This window comes from Mustela nigripes, chromosome 16, assembly GCF_022355385.1.
Source record: "Mustela nigripes isolate SB6536 chromosome 16, MUSNIG.SB6536, whole genome shotgun sequence".
Classification (NCBI taxonomy): domain Eukaryota; kingdom Metazoa; phylum Chordata; class Mammalia; order Carnivora; family Mustelidae; genus Mustela; species Mustela nigripes.
In genome coordinates, this window is record NC_081572.1 from 22,132,526 (window position 1) to 22,152,932 (window position 20,407).

At 47.5% G+C, this 20,407-nt stretch overlaps 1 protein-coding gene and 1 long non-coding RNA gene across 5 annotated transcripts in view; one reads left to right on the forward strand and one right to left on the reverse strand.

The window, feature by feature from the left end:
- The window catches only part of FBXL20 (F-box and leucine rich repeat protein 20), a 100,436-nt gene extending 93,151 nt beyond the window's left edge, over positions 1 to 7,285 (forward strand). For all 3 annotated transcript variants that reach the window (XM_059379750.1, XM_059379751.1, XM_059379752.1), the window contains one exon: positions 390 to 7,285. In XM_059379750.1, coding sequence (XP_059235733.1) covers positions 390 to 497 — 108 coding nt within the window. In that variant the 3' untranslated portion in view covers positions 498 to 7,285. The remainder of the gene's footprint in view (positions 1 to 389) is intronic.
- A 2,410-nt stretch (positions 7,286 to 9,695) lies between these two features.
- On the reverse strand, positions 9,696 to 19,563 carry LOC132004556 (uncharacterized). Of its 2 annotated transcripts, XR_009400540.1 has the most exons (5): positions 19,237 to 19,563; positions 18,099 to 18,253; positions 14,103 to 14,237; positions 12,063 to 12,272; positions 9,696 to 11,602 (listed from the first exon to the last, which is right to left on the reverse strand). It is a non-coding gene; the product is annotated as an uncharacterized LOC132004556 (long non-coding RNA). The 2 variants fall into 2 exon arrangements; XR_009400539.1 differs by having other exon boundaries at positions 9,696 to 12,272.
- Between the last annotated feature and the right edge of the window lie 844 nt (positions 19,564 to 20,407).

The following is a 20,407-nucleotide window of genomic DNA, read 5'->3' on the forward strand; positions in this document are numbered from 1 at the left end:
GTATTGTTAAAAGAGGATAATGGAGTTTTTAAGAAAATATCAGAAGAAACATTGTCCACAGTGACGTGGAAAAAATCATTTTAAGCATGTACAGTTTCTTTTAACTTTGGGAATGCAACTAGCAATTCCTTTGGGACAGGTTAAGAGATTAGTATAAAGTCTTACCCCAGTTTTATTATTAAAAAGCAGATACCAAAGTCAGGAGCTATTCAGTCATTTAGAACAACCTAGAATACTAGAAAGCAGAACCCAGGCCTCTCAACATCCTAACTGGTACTCAGCCTCTGCCTTGCTTTCATGTTCACTTAGCCCCTTTGTTTTTTCTGAAAAGCAATGTTGCTCTTTCTGTTGAAGCCCTCTTTCTTAGTAATGTTTCTGTCTTGTTTCAGACCCATTTGCCCAATATTAAAGTCCACGCCTACTTCGCACCTGTCACTCCACCCCCATCAGTAGGGGGCAGCAGACAGCGATTCTGCAGATGCTGCATCATCCTATGACAATGGAGGTGGTCAGCCTTGGTGAACTGAGTATTTAATGACACTTCTAGAGTTACAATGGAGTCTCCAGTGGAAGCAACCCCAGTGTTCTGGGCAAGGGTTACAAAGTGAGGGCAGCGTCCAGATCCCCAGAGCCGCACATAACATGCATACCCACCCTCACCGCCACCCACTCTAGTTCTGTGACCAGGGGACTGAAGCCCATGCTGGCTTTATCAAGTGGATTGGTGAAACTTAACCATTCCTGTTGGACATGCCAAGAAGAAAATCATAGGCAAGGCGGAGGGAAGGGGGCATTCCAGCAAATGCAGTGTTACTGCTTCTGCAGTTTCTTCATTTTGTGAAGGTTTCTTTGGTGATTTTGGAACAGCAACTGCAGTTCTCCAGGGTCAAGGAAAGCATAGAAAAACAATATATGTTGTATCCAGGGACCAGAAAGAAAATTTCTTTGCATCCTATAAATGGTAGTCATCCATCATGAGATGACTACAGAGCTTCTGTGCTTCCTTGTTCCCATGCCAACATGTGCTGAGCATGCTCACAAAGAAGGCTCATCCATTCCTCCTCCTGTTTTAAGTATTTGGCCCAGAGGTTTCCTAAATGGTTGCACTGAAATCGCTGTGGTCCAAATGTGATGACTTACTCACTCAGATTGTCACTCTCTGTAGCACACTTGTGCACCTGTCTTTCGGTCTTTGTTGCTCCCTCCTGCACTCTTGCTCAGTCTGTCACCTGTTCATTGTGTGCTTACTCACACTCGATTGTTACTCTTTTGCTGTTGCTGTGTTTACAGTGTGCATTTTGGATGATTAGTTGGGGTTACCAAACATTTTTAAAAGAGACATTATCAATAAATATTTTTTTAATTCTAAATTTTACCATTAGGGGACCCTGCCTGAATCTTTGCCAGTGCGAAGGGAAACTGTCACAAAACTGAGATATGGTACGAGAAGAAATTGAGCTAAAATTGTTTTGATGAAAACAAACTTTGCCTTTTGGTTTCTGTTATACCTTGTGATATTATAATAATACGCATGATATGCCCAGTATTCTCCCTGTACCTCCCATCAGAATCCACTAACTTAATAAGGAGAAATAAATGCATTATTAGTAAAGAGTGGAATGGCAGATCCCAAAACTGAGCCCGAAAGCACCCCCCACCCAAGGTTAGACATGTCAAATATTCACTGAAATCTAGGTGTGAGCAGTACCATCGCTGACTGGTGTCTTTGAGGTTGTTTTGTTCTAGTAAGAGTGCTGCTAGAGTTGCTGTGCCGTCTAGCTGGTCAGTTTCTCTCTTTTTTTCCCCCTGTTCCAGCCTTTCAGAGATACGAGAATGACCCTAGAACAGTTGCTCAACTGTATGTCGGTGTTGATGGTGTATCTCAAATGTTGGCACCTCGAAGGACCAGAACCATTTCAAAACCTGTCAATGCTATCTCTCTTGTGCTCCAGGATTCCCATGAAGGAAATCCAAGGGCAACCAGATGAAGGCTTTGAGAGGAAGCAGGGGGTTCGGTGTCTCTGCCCAGCATGGGTAGCCGAGCTGAAGGCCTTTTCAGTGCCCATGATTCAGAGTCAAAGAAGAGGCTTCCTTCCTTCCCTCCCAAAAGTCATAAAGGATGAGGAAACTAAAATCAGTTTCTAAAGTATAAGAAGTAGATTTCTAAAGCCCAAAGTTAGAAACCTTATGTGGTTTTTTAATAGGACACCTTTCTTTTTTTTTTTTTTTTTTTTTTTTTTTTGGTCTTTTAGGACATTCTTGTGCAGTCTGCCATGATCTTAGATCATCTTCTGCATGATCCAGGCTGTTAAAAGACTTGTTATAATGCTGCAGGTGCTGGCTCTACCAGCATATGTAAGAAAAAAGTAGGACTGACTTCTCCACAAGCAGTTCCATGAAAGGATGCTAGAAATCTGTACTGTCCACCATTATTTTGCATGTTAAATTTACTTTAAGTCCTATTTTTTTATTATGCCCTTTTAAAAGCTCAAATTACTTTTCATTTTTCATTATTCCTTCCCCTTATCCTCTTTTCAAAATATCATATGAAGAATATACTTAATTTTTTTTTATTGGAGTATAGTTGGCATAGGGATATACTCTGTAAAATGAGACTCCTTCTGGTTATACCCCACATATACAGATGCACACACTTGCACACATGCTTCCAGATGTGGTTGATAATATTCAGATCCCCAGGTAACTCATTCAGACAAAAGTAAAAAGAGAAATATTTAGGGGCCATCTGCTCTAACATATTAAGGTTTTTTTAGTATTGTCTGAACAAATTGACCATAAAACCCTGATTGGTTAGTGAGTATGGATTTAAATTGCCCACCAGTAGAGGCCATTAAAGTATTTCTTTACTTAAAAAGTACATAAATGTAAAAGACCCTATTTACCAGGACACGAACATCTTGGAAATGCCGTTTCTCATCTCAAAGAGTGGACCCATGTGCAGGTGCCTGTGGATTTGTCAGGTGATCCCTACCTATATGGGCCAAGAGCAGAGTCCCATGAGAAAAATGAAGTATGCAGCATTGGTGTGTATGTGGCTGGGCCTTGTTCCTTTCACAAGAAAATTTAAGGCCCTTCAAGCTTGGACGGAAATAGATTTTTTTTATGCCAGTCTGCAACCTACACCAGCTAATGAAATGTACCAGGAATTTAAGAACCCAGAATGTGGTAAGTTTTGGTCAGGTGGAAAGGGCCCCACCATCCTATCTTAATATCAGGGATACTTTTGAAAATTCAGTAAGACTTCAGGGATTTAGGAAAAGCTTCTTAGCCTCTTCCTTTGACTCCAGCCCTGGCCCTCTCTGTCTCCCATGACGAAGAAATACAGAGTGAATGGAGAGATTTGGGATATGTTAGAATATGTCAGAGCTAATGCATAGATTCACAGGTAGCCAGGAGGGGTTACTGCTGTGTCTTTGGAGAATGTTATTAAACATCCAGATCACCTCTTTTCCAAGCAGCCTTTCCCTCTACATTTTCCAGCATCATTTGCTACATCAGTACCTTTTGTGGCCTCTACACTGGCTCCACCAAGGTGATCCCAGTTTCTTCTTTTTTTTTTTTTTTTTTTTTGCAGTGCTCCCATTTTCTTCCTGTACTCATCCTTGCCTTCTGTTTAAAGCCTCCATCTTACTCCCAATGATGCTGCTGATTTATTCTCAGTGTCTCTAGTCTCTAACTTCCTCTTAAGGCCCTTGTCCTGACGCAAGCAAAGTCTCTGGGCAGCCTTGAATACATTAACTGTTCTGTGGTTCAGGTCATTTTTCACTGGGTGGTCTTAGACATTTGCTTACCAAAATTTGAAATCATACTGTTGGATATGAGGAATAAGGGGATCAGGCTTTATCCTTTTCCCCCCCAATATTTTGACTATGAAAGCACATTGTGCTCTATATTAAAAAAAAAAAAAAAATTATTTCCTTCTCCTCTGCTCTTCAGTGGATGTATTTCTTAAATGGCTTTTGTAAATTTCCACATTCATTAAGTTGATGTAGCAGACCTCCAGCACATATTTTAGAGGGACACCTGGCAAATATTTTTATGATGATTTATTTTGGGCTTTCCAAACAATTTGAACTGTTCGATACAGTTCTGATGCTATAGCATTCAGGTTCCTTTATTTCTCCTAATTGCCTTGTAAAATGCTTTGTTACCGGTTTGATAGCCCACTCTTATCATGAGGGGTAAACAAGGTATGCGGGGATTTGTCCTGGTCTGAAGTTGTAGGGAAGTATGAGTGGCACCGGAAGGAAGAGGGGACTGCCTGCCTGCCTGTGTGAGCAGTATATCTTTAGGTGACTGTGGTTTTGAAGAATAGGAACGCGTGTGGATTGTGGTTGACCCTTGGCCATTTAATGTTTGTTGTGCTGAAAGTCATGGGTTGCTTATGACAGGTGATACTGGTACAAGAGGAGGGGTTTAAAGGAAACAGGTCTGTTCTGCCTTTCCTTCCTTGTGTGCATGGTGTGATCAGGTTTCCATCCCCATTGTGCATCCTGGCTGAGGAACTCTCTCAGTGGTATGCTTTGGGCTTCCAGAACTTTTTTTCTTTTTTTTTTTTAAAGATTGCCTTCCTATCTGCCCACCAGTTCTAGGATCTTTAACCACCTCAAACCCAAGCAGTGTGAATGAGCCGAGACTTGTTTCAGACGACTGTGTGTTTGGAGGTCTTGAGGCAAACCCTCCCCCTTACAATGACCTTGGACCAAAGAACCTAATAAACGCTCAAGCAGTGTGAGGGTGAGGGGAAATAGGAGTCTAAGCCTCTCGTCACCTTTATTTCTCTCATAAACTTTAATTGTAATATTGGAAGATACAGAAAACTATATAAGACCATGTTGGTAGGCTATAATTAACCCAGGTAATTTGGGAATAACATTTGGCTGTATTTGCTATATCCAGGTGCCCTAACTGAACAGCTTGGTTCTCCAGCAAAGAACATGCTGCTCTAAGCTTGCCCTCTCACTTGAGACAAACTCTACTTGCCAGAAACTCATTTGAGGCACATAAATGCTTTTTCTGCATGCAGGGCTTCTGCAGCTCCCCCTCATAAGGCCAGTCTCTCTACTTCTCCATTTTTATTCTAAGGAACATCAGATCTGCATCTCTGAAGGCTTTGACTCTTAGGAAAGTCAGTAAGAACCTCTCAGCTGAGTCTGAGTGAATCTTTGGAGCCCAACAGAGTTACACTTAATTTTCAGCAGGGGGTAAAAAAAAAAAAATGTCTTGGACAAGCTCATATGTGGGATATTAAGAGAAATTCCGTAATGTGCTTCCATCTCTGCCTCATGCGTTCTTTGAGTAAGCCCTCAGTGGAGTCTGGTTCGAAGGGGTTGAGTTCAGCCATGGTGTCTCACTGCCCTTTTAGGAAAAAGAACCATGAGCAACCAGAACTGTTATCAATGGACTCTATTTTCTGTTTTTCAGTGTCTTTTTTTGAAGAATTGGGGTGGGAAAATGGTAGATGAGATTGAAAGTAAAGGAGAGAATCAGTTCTGGAACTGGGGCACTTTGCTTTGGGTACAGGCCTCTGTCCTGAATATGCAGAAACACCTGCCTGAGTAGATTTGCTTTCCTCTCCATCCAGTGAACTCCATGCCCTTCTCACTGGCATGGAGGGCTTCTACCCACCCAGCACCCGACCAGAGTCACCAGATGGGAATGGGCACCCCAAAAGAGGCGGTGAATGAGAATCCCCATCCTAAGAAGTGATGGGAGAAGAGAGGTGTCCAGACACATACGTTTTCTCTTTTGCCACACCTCAAGAACCCAGGGAAATCTTTGAAGTGATGTCTTTTTTATTAAAGTGGAAGAAGAAACCTTTGCCCCACAAAGTTCTGCTTGTCACTGTTGCTTAACTACTTACTTTCACTAATTCAAATCTGTGTCTCACTGCTGCTCACACACATGTGTTTCTTACCTTAGCCTAACCCTTCTTAGCCCCTGAAGTCATTATTTCTGTCTTCTTCCCTCCCTCCCGTCCGTCCTTTTTTTCTTACGGCACTAGTGAACGACAACCGAAAGTCTTAGAAAATCCTAACTTGATGAAGGAGTCTCTCTAACTGGCATGGTTTGATTAATTACTTTACCTCCCACCCGCCTCGCCCCCAAAGACTTGAATGATTTTCTTTCTTAGTGCTAGACCTGTAAAAACCTTTGCTGCTGCTTTTCTGGGTTTACATGTTTTTTCCTGCCCTTAAGAATAATTTCTTACCTGTGCTTCTCTGATGACTGTTACTTTCTAATAAGTGCAGGAAGGAGGTGAGCCTGAGATTTCTTCTCTTACTCCCCTCCTCACCCTACCCCCAAACTCCATGCTAACCCACATGACCCGTGGGGCGGGGCTCAGCCGAAGCTACATGCTTAGTGTTTTTGCACTGTACCTCTGCTCTCTCGGAGCTGGCCCCTGAGGATCTGTGACTGCCCAGTCCGAAGGGTTAGAAGGGTTACAGTCCTTCCATTGGTCGGTCCAGGGGAGAAAGGACTTCTGCATTTTGCCTTTCTCCATTCCTGTTTAATGACTCAACCTTCAGCTGCCTCCCATCCTGGCTGCCTCCTCTTTCCTACTAGGAATTGTTTCCAGGTAACCTGCCTCAGGTGGTTTCTGGCTGCTCTCCTCGGCCTTGCCCACCTTCGGTGACCCTGAGAGCACAGACCTGTGTGGAGGGCAGACAGCTGGGAGGACCACCCCCACCTGACTGCCTGAGGACAGAGCTGGGTGGGCAAATGGTGCTGCGGGAGACATTTTTACCTTCAAACCAGGCTGTTCCATCCCTGAGCTAACCCCCTCGAACCCCTCTCCCCCTGAGGGGATGGAAGGCAGAGGATGGTTGATTGGCAGGGCCTGATCCCAAACCTTGCTGTGGCCTAAGCCTCTTGAAGCCTCTCGGCTGATCCTCCGCCAGGCCTGCACAACCCACCCCCCCCCCCCCCCCCCCCCCCACCCCCCGCGCGCGCGCTCAGCCGCTCCCTGTGGCTGACCCAGTCCTGACTTGATGACTGAGCACCAGGCTCCATTAGCTGTCCAAGTGACTGCTTCCACCCCATACTTTTGGCGCTTGAGGATGGGGGGAGGGAGGGTTATTTAAAATAAAATCCAAGGTGGCAGTAGAGGATTCCTTTTGCTTTAAAATCTTTGGACTAAAAGAAAAATGTTTTTTATATATAAATATATAAAGTAAATTGTTATGTAACTATTACTGTTTCCTGTATGTTCTAATTTTGTTTTATGATGTAATTAAAGGAAATAAGCTGTGAAGACTTTTCATTTTGCTGCGGAAATAGCCTGACTTGGAGCTGTGATTCTTAACTTCCTTGAACCCCAGAACTGCAAAGGCTCCTGAGGCTGAATGAAGGCGCTTCTTTTAGGCATCCTTATTTTTTTTTTAGTATTCTTTAATTAATACCCTTTCTTTACTATTTAATAGGCTTAATACCTTTTTAATACCTTTACTTAATACCCTGAACTCCACCTGTCTCTGAGAAAAACAGAATACATAATACAAATCAGAGTTTCTAAAAAACCTTTGTTTTAATTCATTGACAGCAGCAGTTGAGCCTGAGTCCCCTATCTGTGGAGAGCACTGCCCTCTCCTTGACTAGAAGGAATGATGGTATAAGAGTAGCATAATAGTTACACAAGCTCCAAGCCAGAGTGTCCGGCTTCTCCCACACACAATGACCTCAACTGGTTGCCTCTCCCGTCTCTGTTCTTCGTTGGCAAAGTGGAGATAGCAGTACCTACACTTCACAGTGTGAAGATTAAAGAGATAACACCACATGGTAGATACTTGCTACCTGCTTTTATTTCCTTTGCATCAACAAATATTTTAGTGTTGAGTCTGTGCTACGGGCTCCTAGATTGAGAGAGAGAGACGGAGGTTAATGCAGTGGGGTCCCAGGCCTTTTGGTGGAAATGAGCAGTGGCCAAGTCAGCACCTGAATTTCAATCTCACATTATCTACCCTGTTGTGAAACACCCTTGGGGAGCCCTGCGAAATTACAGGCGTGATCAGAGGTAAATGATGAATAAGGAATTAAGCAGGTATTTTTAAGAGGGTACCTTGGCCTGTATTCCACTCCATGCATATGGGGTTTTCTCTTCTCAGTGTTTGAAATTCCTTAAGGATTTAAAAAAATTTTTTTAAAGATTTTATTCACCTATTTGAGAGAGAGCACATGCACAAGCAGGCAGGGGGAGAGGAAGAGGCAGTCTCCTCAACAAGCAGAGAGCCTGACATGGGACTCGAACCCAGGACCCTGCGATCATGACCTGAGCTGAAGGCAGACACTCAACTGAGGCACCCAGGCATCCTAAAGATTTATTTTCCTTTTTTTTTTTTTTTTTTTCTTGAGATAGAGAGCAGGGGGAAGGAGAGAGAGAATCTCCAGCAGACTCCGGGCTGAGCAGGTGGTGCCAATGTGGGACTCAATCCCACAACCCTGAGATCATGAGCCAAAATCAAGAGTTGGAGGCTCAACCAACTGCCCCTCAAGTGTTTGGGATTTTTATTAGTATTCCTAAAAGGGGCATCTGGGTGGCTCAGTTGAGCATTGGACTCTTGGTTTTGGTGCTGGCTCTGATCTCATGAGTCATGAGCTCTAGCCCTGTGTGGGGCTCCGTGCTCAGAGGGGAGTTGCCTTGGATAGTCTCCCTCTGCTCCTTCCCCTGCTAGCATGCGCTCACTCTGTCCTTCTCAAATAAATAAATCCTTAAATAATAGCAATAGTAATAATATTCAGAGGGAAAGGGATGGAAAAAAAAAAATAAGCAGGCTCCTGGGTGGCACAGTCTGTTAAGCTTCTGACTCTTGGTTTTTGGCTCAGGTCATGATTTCAAGGACATGAGATCAAGCTCTGAGCCAGAGTCAGCAAGGAGTCTGCTTAAGATTCTCTCTGCACCCACCCTCCCCACCCTGTCCCCACTCTCACAAGTGTGTATGCATGCTCTCTCAAATCTTAAAAAAAAAAAAAAAAAAAGAGCAGAATAAGATATGGCCCATCCCCCCCCCTTTTTTTAAGAGTTTATTTTTTAGGGGCATCTGGGTGGCTCAGTCCGTCAAATGTCTACCTTCAACTCAGGTTGTGATCCAGGGCAGGTCTGATCCGAGGACCCTGAGATCATGACCTGAGCTGAAGGTAGATGCATAACCAAACTGAGCCACCCAGGCGCCCCTAGAAGGTTTGGGTTTTTGTTTTGTTCTTTTAGATTTTATTTATTTGCGAGTGAGAGAGAGCATGAGCAGGGGGAGGGAGAGGAGCAGAGGAAAAGGGGGAAGCAGACTCCCTACTGAGCAGAGAGCCTGACAGGACTGGAGGCTCAGTCTCAGGACTCCAGGATCCTGTCCTGAGTGGAAGGCAGACACTTAACTGAGCCACGCAAGCGCCCCTACATCTTTAGAACTTTTAAATAAGCATAGTGGTTTGATAGTTGAATGGTCTTTTAGAGGCTTTAGTGATTACCTTTTGTCTAAACTAGTTGGGAAAAAAGAGAGAAAAAAAAAAAAAACAGCCAAGTTGATTTATTCCTGTGTCCCAGACACCATCCCTTGCCCTCATCTATAAGGAGAGAACATTTCCCCCCAAAGGGACCAAAACACCAAGAAAGCTGAGCAAGCATTAACAACACATTAAACATAGATGTCTTTTTTTTTCTTTTTAAGATTTTATTTATTTATTTGATAGAGATCACAAGTAGGCAGAGAGGCAGATAGAGAGAGAGGGGGAAGCAGACTCTCCACTGAGCAGAGAGCCCGATGCGGGGCTCGATCCCAGGACCCTGAGATAATGACCTGAGCTGAAAACAGAGGCTTTAACCCACTAAGCCACCCAGGCGCCCCCATATATGTCTTTTTAAATTAACTTTTAATTTTAAGAAAAACGAAGGGTGAATACAATTTTAAACAAACCTGAACCCCTGCACCCAGTGTTCGGGCGGCTCTGCTTGGGGCAAAGGCGCCTTCTCCACAGGGGCAGGTTTTGTGCCTCACGGCCTTGGCCAGCAGAAGAGAGACGGGCCTGGGGGCTGCTCCACTCCTTTCTAGTGGTTGGACATGATGCTTCACCTTGAGCCCGATGAAGCTGCTGAGGATTTAAACAAGGCTTCTGGTGAATGTGGGGCCCCCAAGAACCAGGCTGGTGTCAGTCTCCGGCTCTTGCAGCCGTGTGCCCCTGGGCCTGGGTAAGAACCAGGAAGTAGCCGTCCGGATTCTGCACTGAAAGCAGTGAGAAAGGCACCACTGGGGTGAGACAAGCCAACCACAGCTTCTCTGCTGCTCCCAAACCAAGCAGCGGGCAGTGCACCTCCCACAGCCGGGTGTTCTTCCTCCCCCAACTTGAGGAAGCCTCCCTCTGTCCTGAAGGAGGGATAGAGGGCTGGCATCTCTAAATAATGAGAACCCCAGGGCAGCCGGTCAGAGGTGCTCTGTGCCAGGTGATGTCCAGCAAGCATCTTCTGTCTTGCAGGATGGGGGGCGGGGGCAGAAAAGAGGGGGGCCTTACCTTCCTCTCTGTTCTATTCCATGGCCTAGAAACTGGGACATTTTCTCCCTGAGTGGCAAACAGCCTTGCAGCCACAGGGATCTGGCCCTTTGACACCAACAAAACGGGCATTCAGATGTTTACCAGCTGACTGGAAAAACGGCACAAGCCCCACCCCACCCCCATGAACACACACCTTCACAGCATCTTTTAGTCCCATTCAGGAGACAAAATAAACACAATCTTGCCCTTTCTAGGGCCTGCCAGACTTCTTTCTCCTCTAAAACCCCTACCTTTGTTCCCCACAGCCACAAAGTATGACTCATTCTCAAGATTCTGAACCACCTGCCAGGGAGAAGGGGTCATTCGGATAGTTCTGTTCTTCGAGCCAAACAGAAAAAGCCAGGGCAGGGAGAAGGGCATGCGGCTCCCGGTGGGACAGTGATCAAGGCCGCTGTGGGGCCTGGCAGAGAGCCAGGGCTCCCTTACCTGGTCACTGAGGAGAACAAAGACGCCCCCAGGGTGGGGCAGCAGATCTGATGGGCTGGGAGGGCCAAGAACTCAGCCAGCTTCACAGACAGCTGCACAGCGCTGAGTTCATCTAGAGAGATCTCTTGATAAAAGCCTGAGGATGTGAGCAGCACCGGGCGGGAATCAGTGGCGGGGGTGGGGGCGGGGGGCGGCTGAGAGAGCCCCAGAGACCAGGAAGGAGAGGACAAGGTGATTAGCTTCTTGTGGGACGGGGGCAGGAAGGAGTAAAGGAAAAAGGTTTATAAATCCATTTAATCCTCACCTATTTCTCAGCTTTGGGGAGGCCTCAGACTGAGGGGAGCCCCCAATTTAAAAAGGGGGGCCACCAGGCATATGAATGACTGAAACTCTAATACAGTAGGATTATAATGTTCTAATGCCACATATTGACAATGATAGGTTTAGGGAATGGAACATGGAGGAATAATCCCAGGGGACATCTTGGAAGGAGAGGACTAATCTGGTCACGGAAGACCGAGGAATGCCAGGTAAGGCATCTCGGTCCCAGGAATGATGGAGGATCACCCTCTCCCCAGGCAAGAAGATGTTCCGAGCAGCCACACCTGAATCTCACCTGCAGAGAGAGACCAGAACCTCACCTGAGCTGGGGTTCTTAGGAACCTCGTTCTCTTGCCTAGAGGCCTGCTGAGCCACATGCAGTCAGCTGGTGACAAATGGGCCTGGGCCGGGAAGTTTATGTATCAACACTTCACACCTAAATTAACAGCCCCTCCCTGGGAGGGATCCCAACTCCTGCCAGGTCTCCAGGGAGGGAGGTCACCACTCATTTCTTAAGACATTTTATGAATGGTGGACCCTGGGGGAAGAGAAGACGAGAAAAATCCATCTCTGTCCTCAGAAATGGAGTGATGTGGGTAGGATGGGTCCAGAAAAAGGAGGTCACAGGAGCCTAACCTTTTAGCTCATCCCTACCAGCTTTGTTCTTGATCTCAAGCAGGTAGGTCACTGTCGGGGGGGGCTGAGTTTCTTCCTCTGTAAAAAGAGGGCGTGGGACTAAATGGTCTTTAAGTTACCTTACAGCTTGACTATGCCACGAGTCACAACCATTAGCTGAGTTGGTAAACACAACTACAGAGAGAAAGTGCCCAGCAGGAAGAGCATTTGCTCGAAGAGCACTGAGAGGGCAGATCCCATCCGAAGCCCTGCAGATCTGGACGAGATCCTGGCGGGTAAGCTTCAGCAGATCAGTGCCTGCAGAGTCAGGGCCACACTGTGGAAGAGGCCTGCAATCAAGCACAGCAAGGGATACAATCCAACATTAGTCTCCAGACTGCCCCAGTATGTCCAGAAATGGGGATCAAACTCGGATTCAAACCCCAGTTCTGCTCCTTGCTTGTTAGCTGTGTGTCTTTGGGCAAGTCACTTAACCTCTCTGAGCCCTATCCTCATGGGTAGTATGTAAATTACAGTGGGTGAGACAGGACAAGAGAGCCGGGCAGGCATAGTGTCTGGCAATTCTTAGTCCTAAATAGAAGTTAGCTGAAGAACACACAGCAAGCCAGGCCACAGGCACATTTCCTGCCCTCAGTCTCCTTCAGGTAGGGTCCCGCCAGACCCCAGCCTCACCAGTGAAGTTGGTCAGCATCTCGCAGTAGCTGGAGGACAGGTGCTGATGCAACCACTGCTGCGGGGCTAGGATGGAGGCCCCAGGGTTCAGGTCCCGAGGCACAAGGAGGGCAGTCCAGTTATCACCATGGGCCCACAGAGTGCGAACAAGGGGCAGGAGAAACACAGCCCCCCCGCCCTTGGCTGCCCCACGTCTGAGAGCCTGAAGCCTCATCCTGCTGGCCCAGAACCCCTGTCCTCTCAGTTTTGCCATCTGTGGCCATGCAAGCTCTGTCCACCAGGGGGCAGGCCCACCCCATTCTGGAAGAGTGCACTGAAGCCTAGAGAAGGCTTTGAGTTAGAGGCTGGGGGGACTGGAAAGGGGAGACGTACCTCAGCGGGGCTGCCCCGCAAGGTATCCAAGGCGAACTGTGGGGAGGAGCAGAGCCCGTGGGGGAGCAGAGAGTGGGGAGTGCAGCCGGCCCCCAGCCCCACCCACCCTTCCCTGGGAGGCAGAGCTTGCTAGGGTCGTGACACCCCACCCCACCCCCGCTTATTACCCAAAGGGCACTGAGCTGAGCCTCTTGCCCTTGGCCGCAACCTCAACTCTGTCCCTCCCCAGATGTCGGGGCTGAGGGGCTCTTCACGCTCACCCCACCGCACCTCTCTGGGGACAGGAGCTTGCCCGAGTGCGGAGAGGTCAGAGCAAGAGGGCTGAGAGGCTAGTCGAGCCCTGCACTGGGATCTGGGCACGGTCAACACTGTGGGGCAAGCAAGCCGCAAGGTTCAGCCTAGACATCCTGAGGCCAGCGGAGGCTCTTCCCTCCCCTCCTTCTGGTGGGAGGCAGACCAGGGTCCCGATGCCCTAGGAATCCCGGACAAAACGCCACTCAGAGGAAGAGTCAACTAGCCTGTCTGGCTGGGGGAGCCAGGGAAAGCTTCCAGGAGCCGCCAGCCAGAAGCAGCAGCAAGAAGGGAAGTGCTCCAGGCAGAGGGGGCCCAAGTGTGGCAGGGCGATGGCGGGTCCAGGAGAGGCAGCCCCAGAGGCTGGAGCAGATGGTGCGGCTTGTCCTTGCAGGAAGCAGGTGCAATCACAGGGGATTGTAACAATAGATCGTGGAGCAGCCACGGCACTCAGGCCTCAATTTACCCACACGTACAATAAGAATCTTTCCTCCAAAGCTGCTCTCCTCCGTTGGGCGCCCCCCACCACCCCACCACCACATCCACACCTCCGTGAACACCAGGCCCGCAGGGGCAGCCTGATACTGTGCCTCTCCCCGTCTGATTTCAGTTTGCGTTCAGCTCCTTTGGGCTGCAGGAGACTGAGGAGGGGAGTTCAGAGCCCCCCACTTTACATGCCTCCTTCTCAGGACGGAAGGGGCTGCAAGCAGGAGCTCAAGCTCCATCTCGTTGTGTGTAGGGTAGGGGGCGGCAGCTGAGGGAGTGCACCCAGCCGCCAAGCAGGGTGACAGTCCTGAGAGGGAGGGGCAGGGACCTGCCTGTACCTTGAACGCTTTGGTGAGGCAGCCAGTTGAGTTGCAGGTGCGCTGTCGCTGGCCTTGAAGGTGTGGATCTGGAGGTGGGACACCTTTCTATCCACCCGTCTTGGAAGGAGCAAACACGGTGCTGATGCAGTGAATCTGAGGTGAAGAAGAAGCAAAGAGAAAGCAGGGTGACTCCAGGTCCTACCCGCATTCAAAGAAGTCCACCTACAAACTGTACCTACCTGTCACCTGTCAGCCTTTCACCACAGCAACCTTCCACCCCAGCTGGAGTTTATTTCTTAATGCATAACTTTATTAGGTTCTTTTCCTTGCTCAAAATCCTTCAGTAGCTCCCCATGGTTATGGGATGAGAAGCAAAGTTCCTGACCCTTAGATCTGAGCCCCTTAAAGAGTCAAGTCAAGGGGTACCTGGGTGGCTCAGTGGGTTAAAGCCTCTGCCTTTGGCTCAGGTCATGATCCCAGGATCCTGGGATCAAGCCCTGCATTGGGCTCTCTGCTCAGCAGGGAGCCTGCTTCCTCCTCTCTCTGTCTGCCTCTCTGCCTGCTTGTGATCTCTGCCTGTCAAATAAATAAATAAAATATTTTTTTAAAAAAAGAGTCAAGTCAAGGCCTTTTTGGATGATTGTGCGCACTCTCTCTCTCTCTCTATCTCTCTCTTTTATCAGCCAACACACTGACCCACCTCCCCGGTCTAATCATGGCCCCCAACACACTTGAATATAGTTCTCCCTAGAATCTTCTACCAGGAAAGCAATTCTGCTCCTATCTAAGACAAAACGTCCCATTCCAGGGTAGAACTGCCAGTTAAAATACAGGATGCCCCATTAAATTTGAATTTCAGGTAAACAACAAATAATTTAGTATAAATATATCTCAAATATTTTATGGGATATTCTCCCCCACACACCCCATGGAACATTCTTATACTAACAAGTTCTTATCTAAAATAGAAACTTAGGGATGCGTGGTTGGCTCAGTTGGTTAAACATGTGCCTTTGGCTTAGGTCATGATCAGGGTCCTGGGATCAAGTCCAACATCTGGTTGGTTGCTCAACCAGGAAGGAGGCTGCTTCTCCCACTCCCTCTGCCTGCCACCGCCCCCTGCTTGTGGTCTGTCTGTTCCTCTCTCTCTCTCTCTCTCTCTGACAAAGAAATAAAATCTTTTTAAAAAATCCATTTAAAGGGTGGGAGGTTGGGGGACCCTGGTGGTGGGTATTATGGAGGGCACGTATTGCATGGAGCACTGGGTGTGGTGCATAAACAATGAATTCTGTTACACTGAAAAGAAATTAAATTTTAAAAAAGAAAGAAAAATATCCATTTAAAAATAATAAACAAATAAAAATAGAATAGAAATTTAACTGAGTGTCCTGTGTTTTATTTGCTAAATCAAAGAGCCTATTCCAGGAAGCCTTCCCAGCCTGCACCCCACACAGCCTACAGCCTGTGTTCTGCCTGGCCCTGGGATTCCAAGGGCCAGCAGGGTCTTCCCCTCTGTTTACCCCCACTCCCCACTATAACCCTCCCACAATCCTGAGAAGAACTTGAAAGGTTGGGGAAACAAAGATCATGTGACCCAGGCAAGGTCACCAAGGAAGGGAAGTGAAATTGTGCCACATCCACCTGACCTTCCAGTCCAGGTGCTTACACCATGGTGAGCACTCAAAAGAGGGACACACAGGGGACTTTTGACAATATTGTTGGATTATAAAGGGAAACCTAGTCAACCTAGAAAATGTGGAGGACTCTGACACAGAGTAAGGAATACAGGCATCCCATCACACCACCTCTCAGACACAGCACTTAATACTCAAAGATCCTTTCTTCCTCCCTTTTCTCTGGGCAAGAGAAAGGAAAAAGGAAAAACAACTTGTGTACACACACACACATTTTTTTTTAATCAAATGGAAATCTCAAACTTTAAATACAAGTTTGTCTTCTGCTTTCTCTTTACTTATAGGAAAACAGTTTTCTTTTCATTAGCCATTACTTTAAAGATTTATTTACTTATTAGCGAGAAAGAGCAAATGAGCGAGTTGGGGGGGGGGGGAGCAGGAGAGGGAGAAACAGACTCTCCCCGGTTGAGAAGGGAACCACCACAGGGCACCATCCCAGGACCCTGGGATCACAGCCAGAGCTGAAGGCAGACACTTAGCCATCAGAGCCACCCAAGCGCCCCTAGACCTCACTTTAATGGCTACATAATTTCCAGTGTATGTCTGCACTCAAACTTATGTAAAAGTCAATCCTCTTCCAACAGGCACTTGATTGTTTAAAATCTTTGAATATGGGGCGCCTGGGTGGCTCAGTGGGTTAAGCCTCTGCCTTCGGCTCAGGTCATGATCTCAGGGTCCTGGGATCGAGTCCCGCATCGGGCTCTCTGCTCAGCGGGGAGCCTGCTTCCCACTCTCTCTCTCTGCCTGCTTCTCCGTCTGCTTGTGGTTTCTCTCTGTCAAATAAATAAATAAAATCTTTAAAAAAAAAAAATAAATAAATAAAATAAAATAAAATCTTTGAATATGAGGAAGAGTGCTGCTATGGAGAGCTGGTCAAGATACCTTTGTGTACTTATTGAACACTGTTGTAGGATCAATTTCTTGAAATGGAAACACTGAGGGGCAAGCACCTGGGTGGCTCAGCCAGTTAAGCATCTGACTCTTGGTTTCGGCTCAGGTCAGGATCTCGGGGTCTTGAGATCAAGTCCTGCTTGCTTTGGGCTCCGTGCTGGGCATGAAACCTGCCCGGCACTCTCTTTTCTTCTGCCACCCCCCACGCCACTCTCTCTCATATAAATTAATAAATAAACAAGTCTTTAAAAAAAAAATGGAGGGGCGCCTGGGTGGCTCAGTGGATTAAGCCGCTGCCTTGGGCTCAGGTCATGATCTCAGTGTCCTGGGATCGAGCCCCACATCGGGCTCTTTGCTCAGCGGGAACCTGCTTCTCTCTCTCTCTCTCTCTCTCTGCCTGACTCTCCGCCTACTTGTGATTTCTCTCTCTGTCAAATAAATAAATAAAATCTTTAAAAAAAAATGGGGTAGAATTCTAGGAAGATAAAATCAGTAAATTTTGCCCAAGTGTCATTCTACCAAAGAATGAGTGCACAAACTACTACTATCTTTCTTCTTCTTTTTTTTTTAAAGGAGCTAGAAGTGTTTGAATACACCGCAAGGGAGCAGCAGGCAGACAGCAGAAGAGAGGCTGTGTGCCTCCCTAGACTACTTCTTCACCAATAACAGTCTTTTTAAAAGTCTTTGCCATATATATGTGTGTGTATATATATATATATATATATATATATATATGTGCATTTAATTAGCATTTTCTGAGGTTGAAGTTGAACTGTCTACATTTAAATGTAATTTGTATCCTTCTTGCATAAATTATCTGCTTATATCCTTTGCCTACTTTTCTATTGAGCTTTTATCTATTTTTCTTATTGATATATGAGAACTTTTTATATATGGAGGCTATAAACATATGTCATATGACAACTATTTTTCCCATTTGATGCCTCCTTTGAATTTTGCCTATGTATTGCAGACCATTACTTTTTTTGAAGCTAAGTTGCATCCTGAGTTTTCTAGCTTCTTCCATTGCTTTCAGGTTTAACAAGTACTTCCTTGGGGGGCACCTGGGTGGCTTAGTGGGTTAAACCTCTGCCTCTGGCTCTGGCCCTAATCTCAAGATCCTGGGATCAAGCCCCATGTTGGGAGACTGTTTCCACCTCTCTGCCTACTTGTGATCTCTCACGCTCTCTGTCAAATAAATAAATGGAATCTTAAACACACACACACAAAGAAGAAACAAAAACAAGTCCTTCCTTATGGTGAGATTCAATAAACATTTAGCCATATTTTATCTTCAAAGTGCTTTCTGGAACTGGGTTTGTTCTTACTATTTCCTCACCCCCACCCAAATTCCCCTTCCTTTCCCACCAGGCCTGCTTCCACTCCCAAAGGACCTCCAGCCTCCACCCAGTCCCAGCTTCAGACTCACCCACCGGAAGAGGGAGATCCTCTTGAAACTTCAAGATACTTGAAACTTGCAACTTAAAACTCCAAACTGCATTGGGAGGTTCCAGTGAAACTCCACTGTGTTGAGTGGTGAGAGCAGCATCTGGGGTTCGATCACCCCCATGGACAGGGGCACATCTGCAGGCACAGGGCAGCAAGCAGGGAGCAAGCCTCAGTCCTCGCCATCCACATGGCCATCCAAGCCAGAAAGGGGACCCAAAGGGTCCCCGGTCCCTCCCCATTCACCAATGTCCAGGATGCTGTCTCCAGGCCACCTCCACCTGTACCCATCCAGCTGCTGCTGCTATGTGTATCACAGGAAAACCACACGCAACACACTCTGGGCACACAGGAAGGCACGGCTCACAGGTCAGTGTGCCCAGGCATTTGGGAACCAATTCCCACAGCTGGGTTCGGCCAACCATCCCATTCTTCGCCCCCACCTTGCTTCCCACCCTCAGGAGTCATAAGCACTTAGATCATAAGGTCTGTGTCCAGATGCCCACCTGCCACTCACTAGCTGTGACATTGAGGTAGTGACCTAGACACCCTGAGCCTCAGTTTCCTTATCTATTAAATGGGGGAGTTAATCCTTTCCCACTCCTAGCCACTCTGCTTGTTTCTCTTCTTGCTGCCCTTTTCAATTTACAATCAGTAAATTGATTTGTTATTGCATATAACTTGTTTGATCACGCATTTGTCCCAGTAGAATGCAAGCTCCCTGAGGAAGGGAACCACATCTGTTTCTACTGTTGAATCCCTAGCTCATGGAATAGTTTCTGGCAATGCATGGGAGCTAAATATATAATTTTTTTGGAGAGAAGGAATCATGCATGTGAATAATGCTATGTAAATGTATTTCTAAATCCCAGATCTGTTCCTTTGTGTCCTTGAGAAAATATTTAACCTCTCTGGGCCTCTTTCCTCAATAAGGCCTGCCTACCACTGTGTGGCTGTGAAGGTCGAGGTAAAAGGGGGTCTCCAAAAAATAAAATAAAAAATAAAAGGGGGTCTCATGAGGGTTCTACTTGACAGTGACATCACAAGGATGACATTCGCCTCCTGCCCAGAAGGTCAGTCATGCCTAGCCCCTGGCCAGGTGGGGAGGGGGTTGCACCTACCTTCAATAGCCAGGCCCAGGCAGTAGCGTCACTCAGTCTGGTGTTACCAAGCATCCGCACCTCATAGGGTGGACCATTCCTCCACCTGCAAAGGTACCGGAGCCAGGAGGCCCATCCCCCTCCACTTGAACCTGATGGCCCTAGCTGTCCCCGCCGCACAGACCAGGACCATGCTTGGAGGCCGGGGAAAGGGGTTCTGGCCCTTACCTGAGCAAGCCACTTGGAGACCCTGGGTACAGTTTCCAGGGACTGGGCCATAGGTGCTCTGGCTGGTTATGCCAAAACAGCATCTTGGAAAGAAAGCCAGGGCCAGATGTGTAACAGAGAGCTCAGCACTGGGTTGGGCCAGATTCACTGGACCGTCCTGCTGGGGCCCCAGCCTTTATGCACAGAAGCAGACCCACAAAGGGGTGGGGCAAGGCCAGGAAACTTCTACTGGCTGAGCATCCAGGGCTCTAGAAAACGTGGGACCTATCAGGAAGCCCAAGGGCAGGCAGGGGTGGGGGGTGTGCCTTCCCTTTCTCCTCTCCTTCCCCCAACAGGTATAGGACACTTGTCCTTTTCCAGGGGGCTGCCTGGCCAGGGGACCACACTTTACAGAACACAGCCCAGATTGCTGTGGAAACTCTCTGGGTGGCCTAGGAGGGAGAGTTGCCCAGGTGGGGAGGAGGGGGTGTGCCTGGGAGTGCCCCCTCCCAGGGCGTAGGAGAGTAGTCCCAGTCCTTAGTGGCTTTGTTTTTTCTCTGCCTGGGGGCACAAGCTGACTGTGTTTATGGACAAATAACACTCAGCCCCAGTTGTCATTGTACACAGATAGCCCCCCCACACCCCCTACCACTGTGGTTGGTATAAACAGATGAGTGCTTTCCAAAGAGCAGACACAGCCTTTAAAGATGTGGCCTGACCTGTGTGACCCTGGTTTTCTAGGCTTTGTGATTGGGGTGGGGGGAGCTGAGGGAGACAGAAAACCGAAGAGTACCCCTCACACACATCAGGCAGAACACCTCCATCTCCAGGCCCCTGGAGAAAAAGGGGATGGGAATATGCCTGCCAGTAGGGACTAAAGAAGCCTGAGTCCCCCAGATCCCCATGATAAGCTCCCCAAGACTTTGAGAACCCATCCATTGCCCAAAGTTGGATTCAAGGCCAGAGGTCTCCACAAAACCCTCCA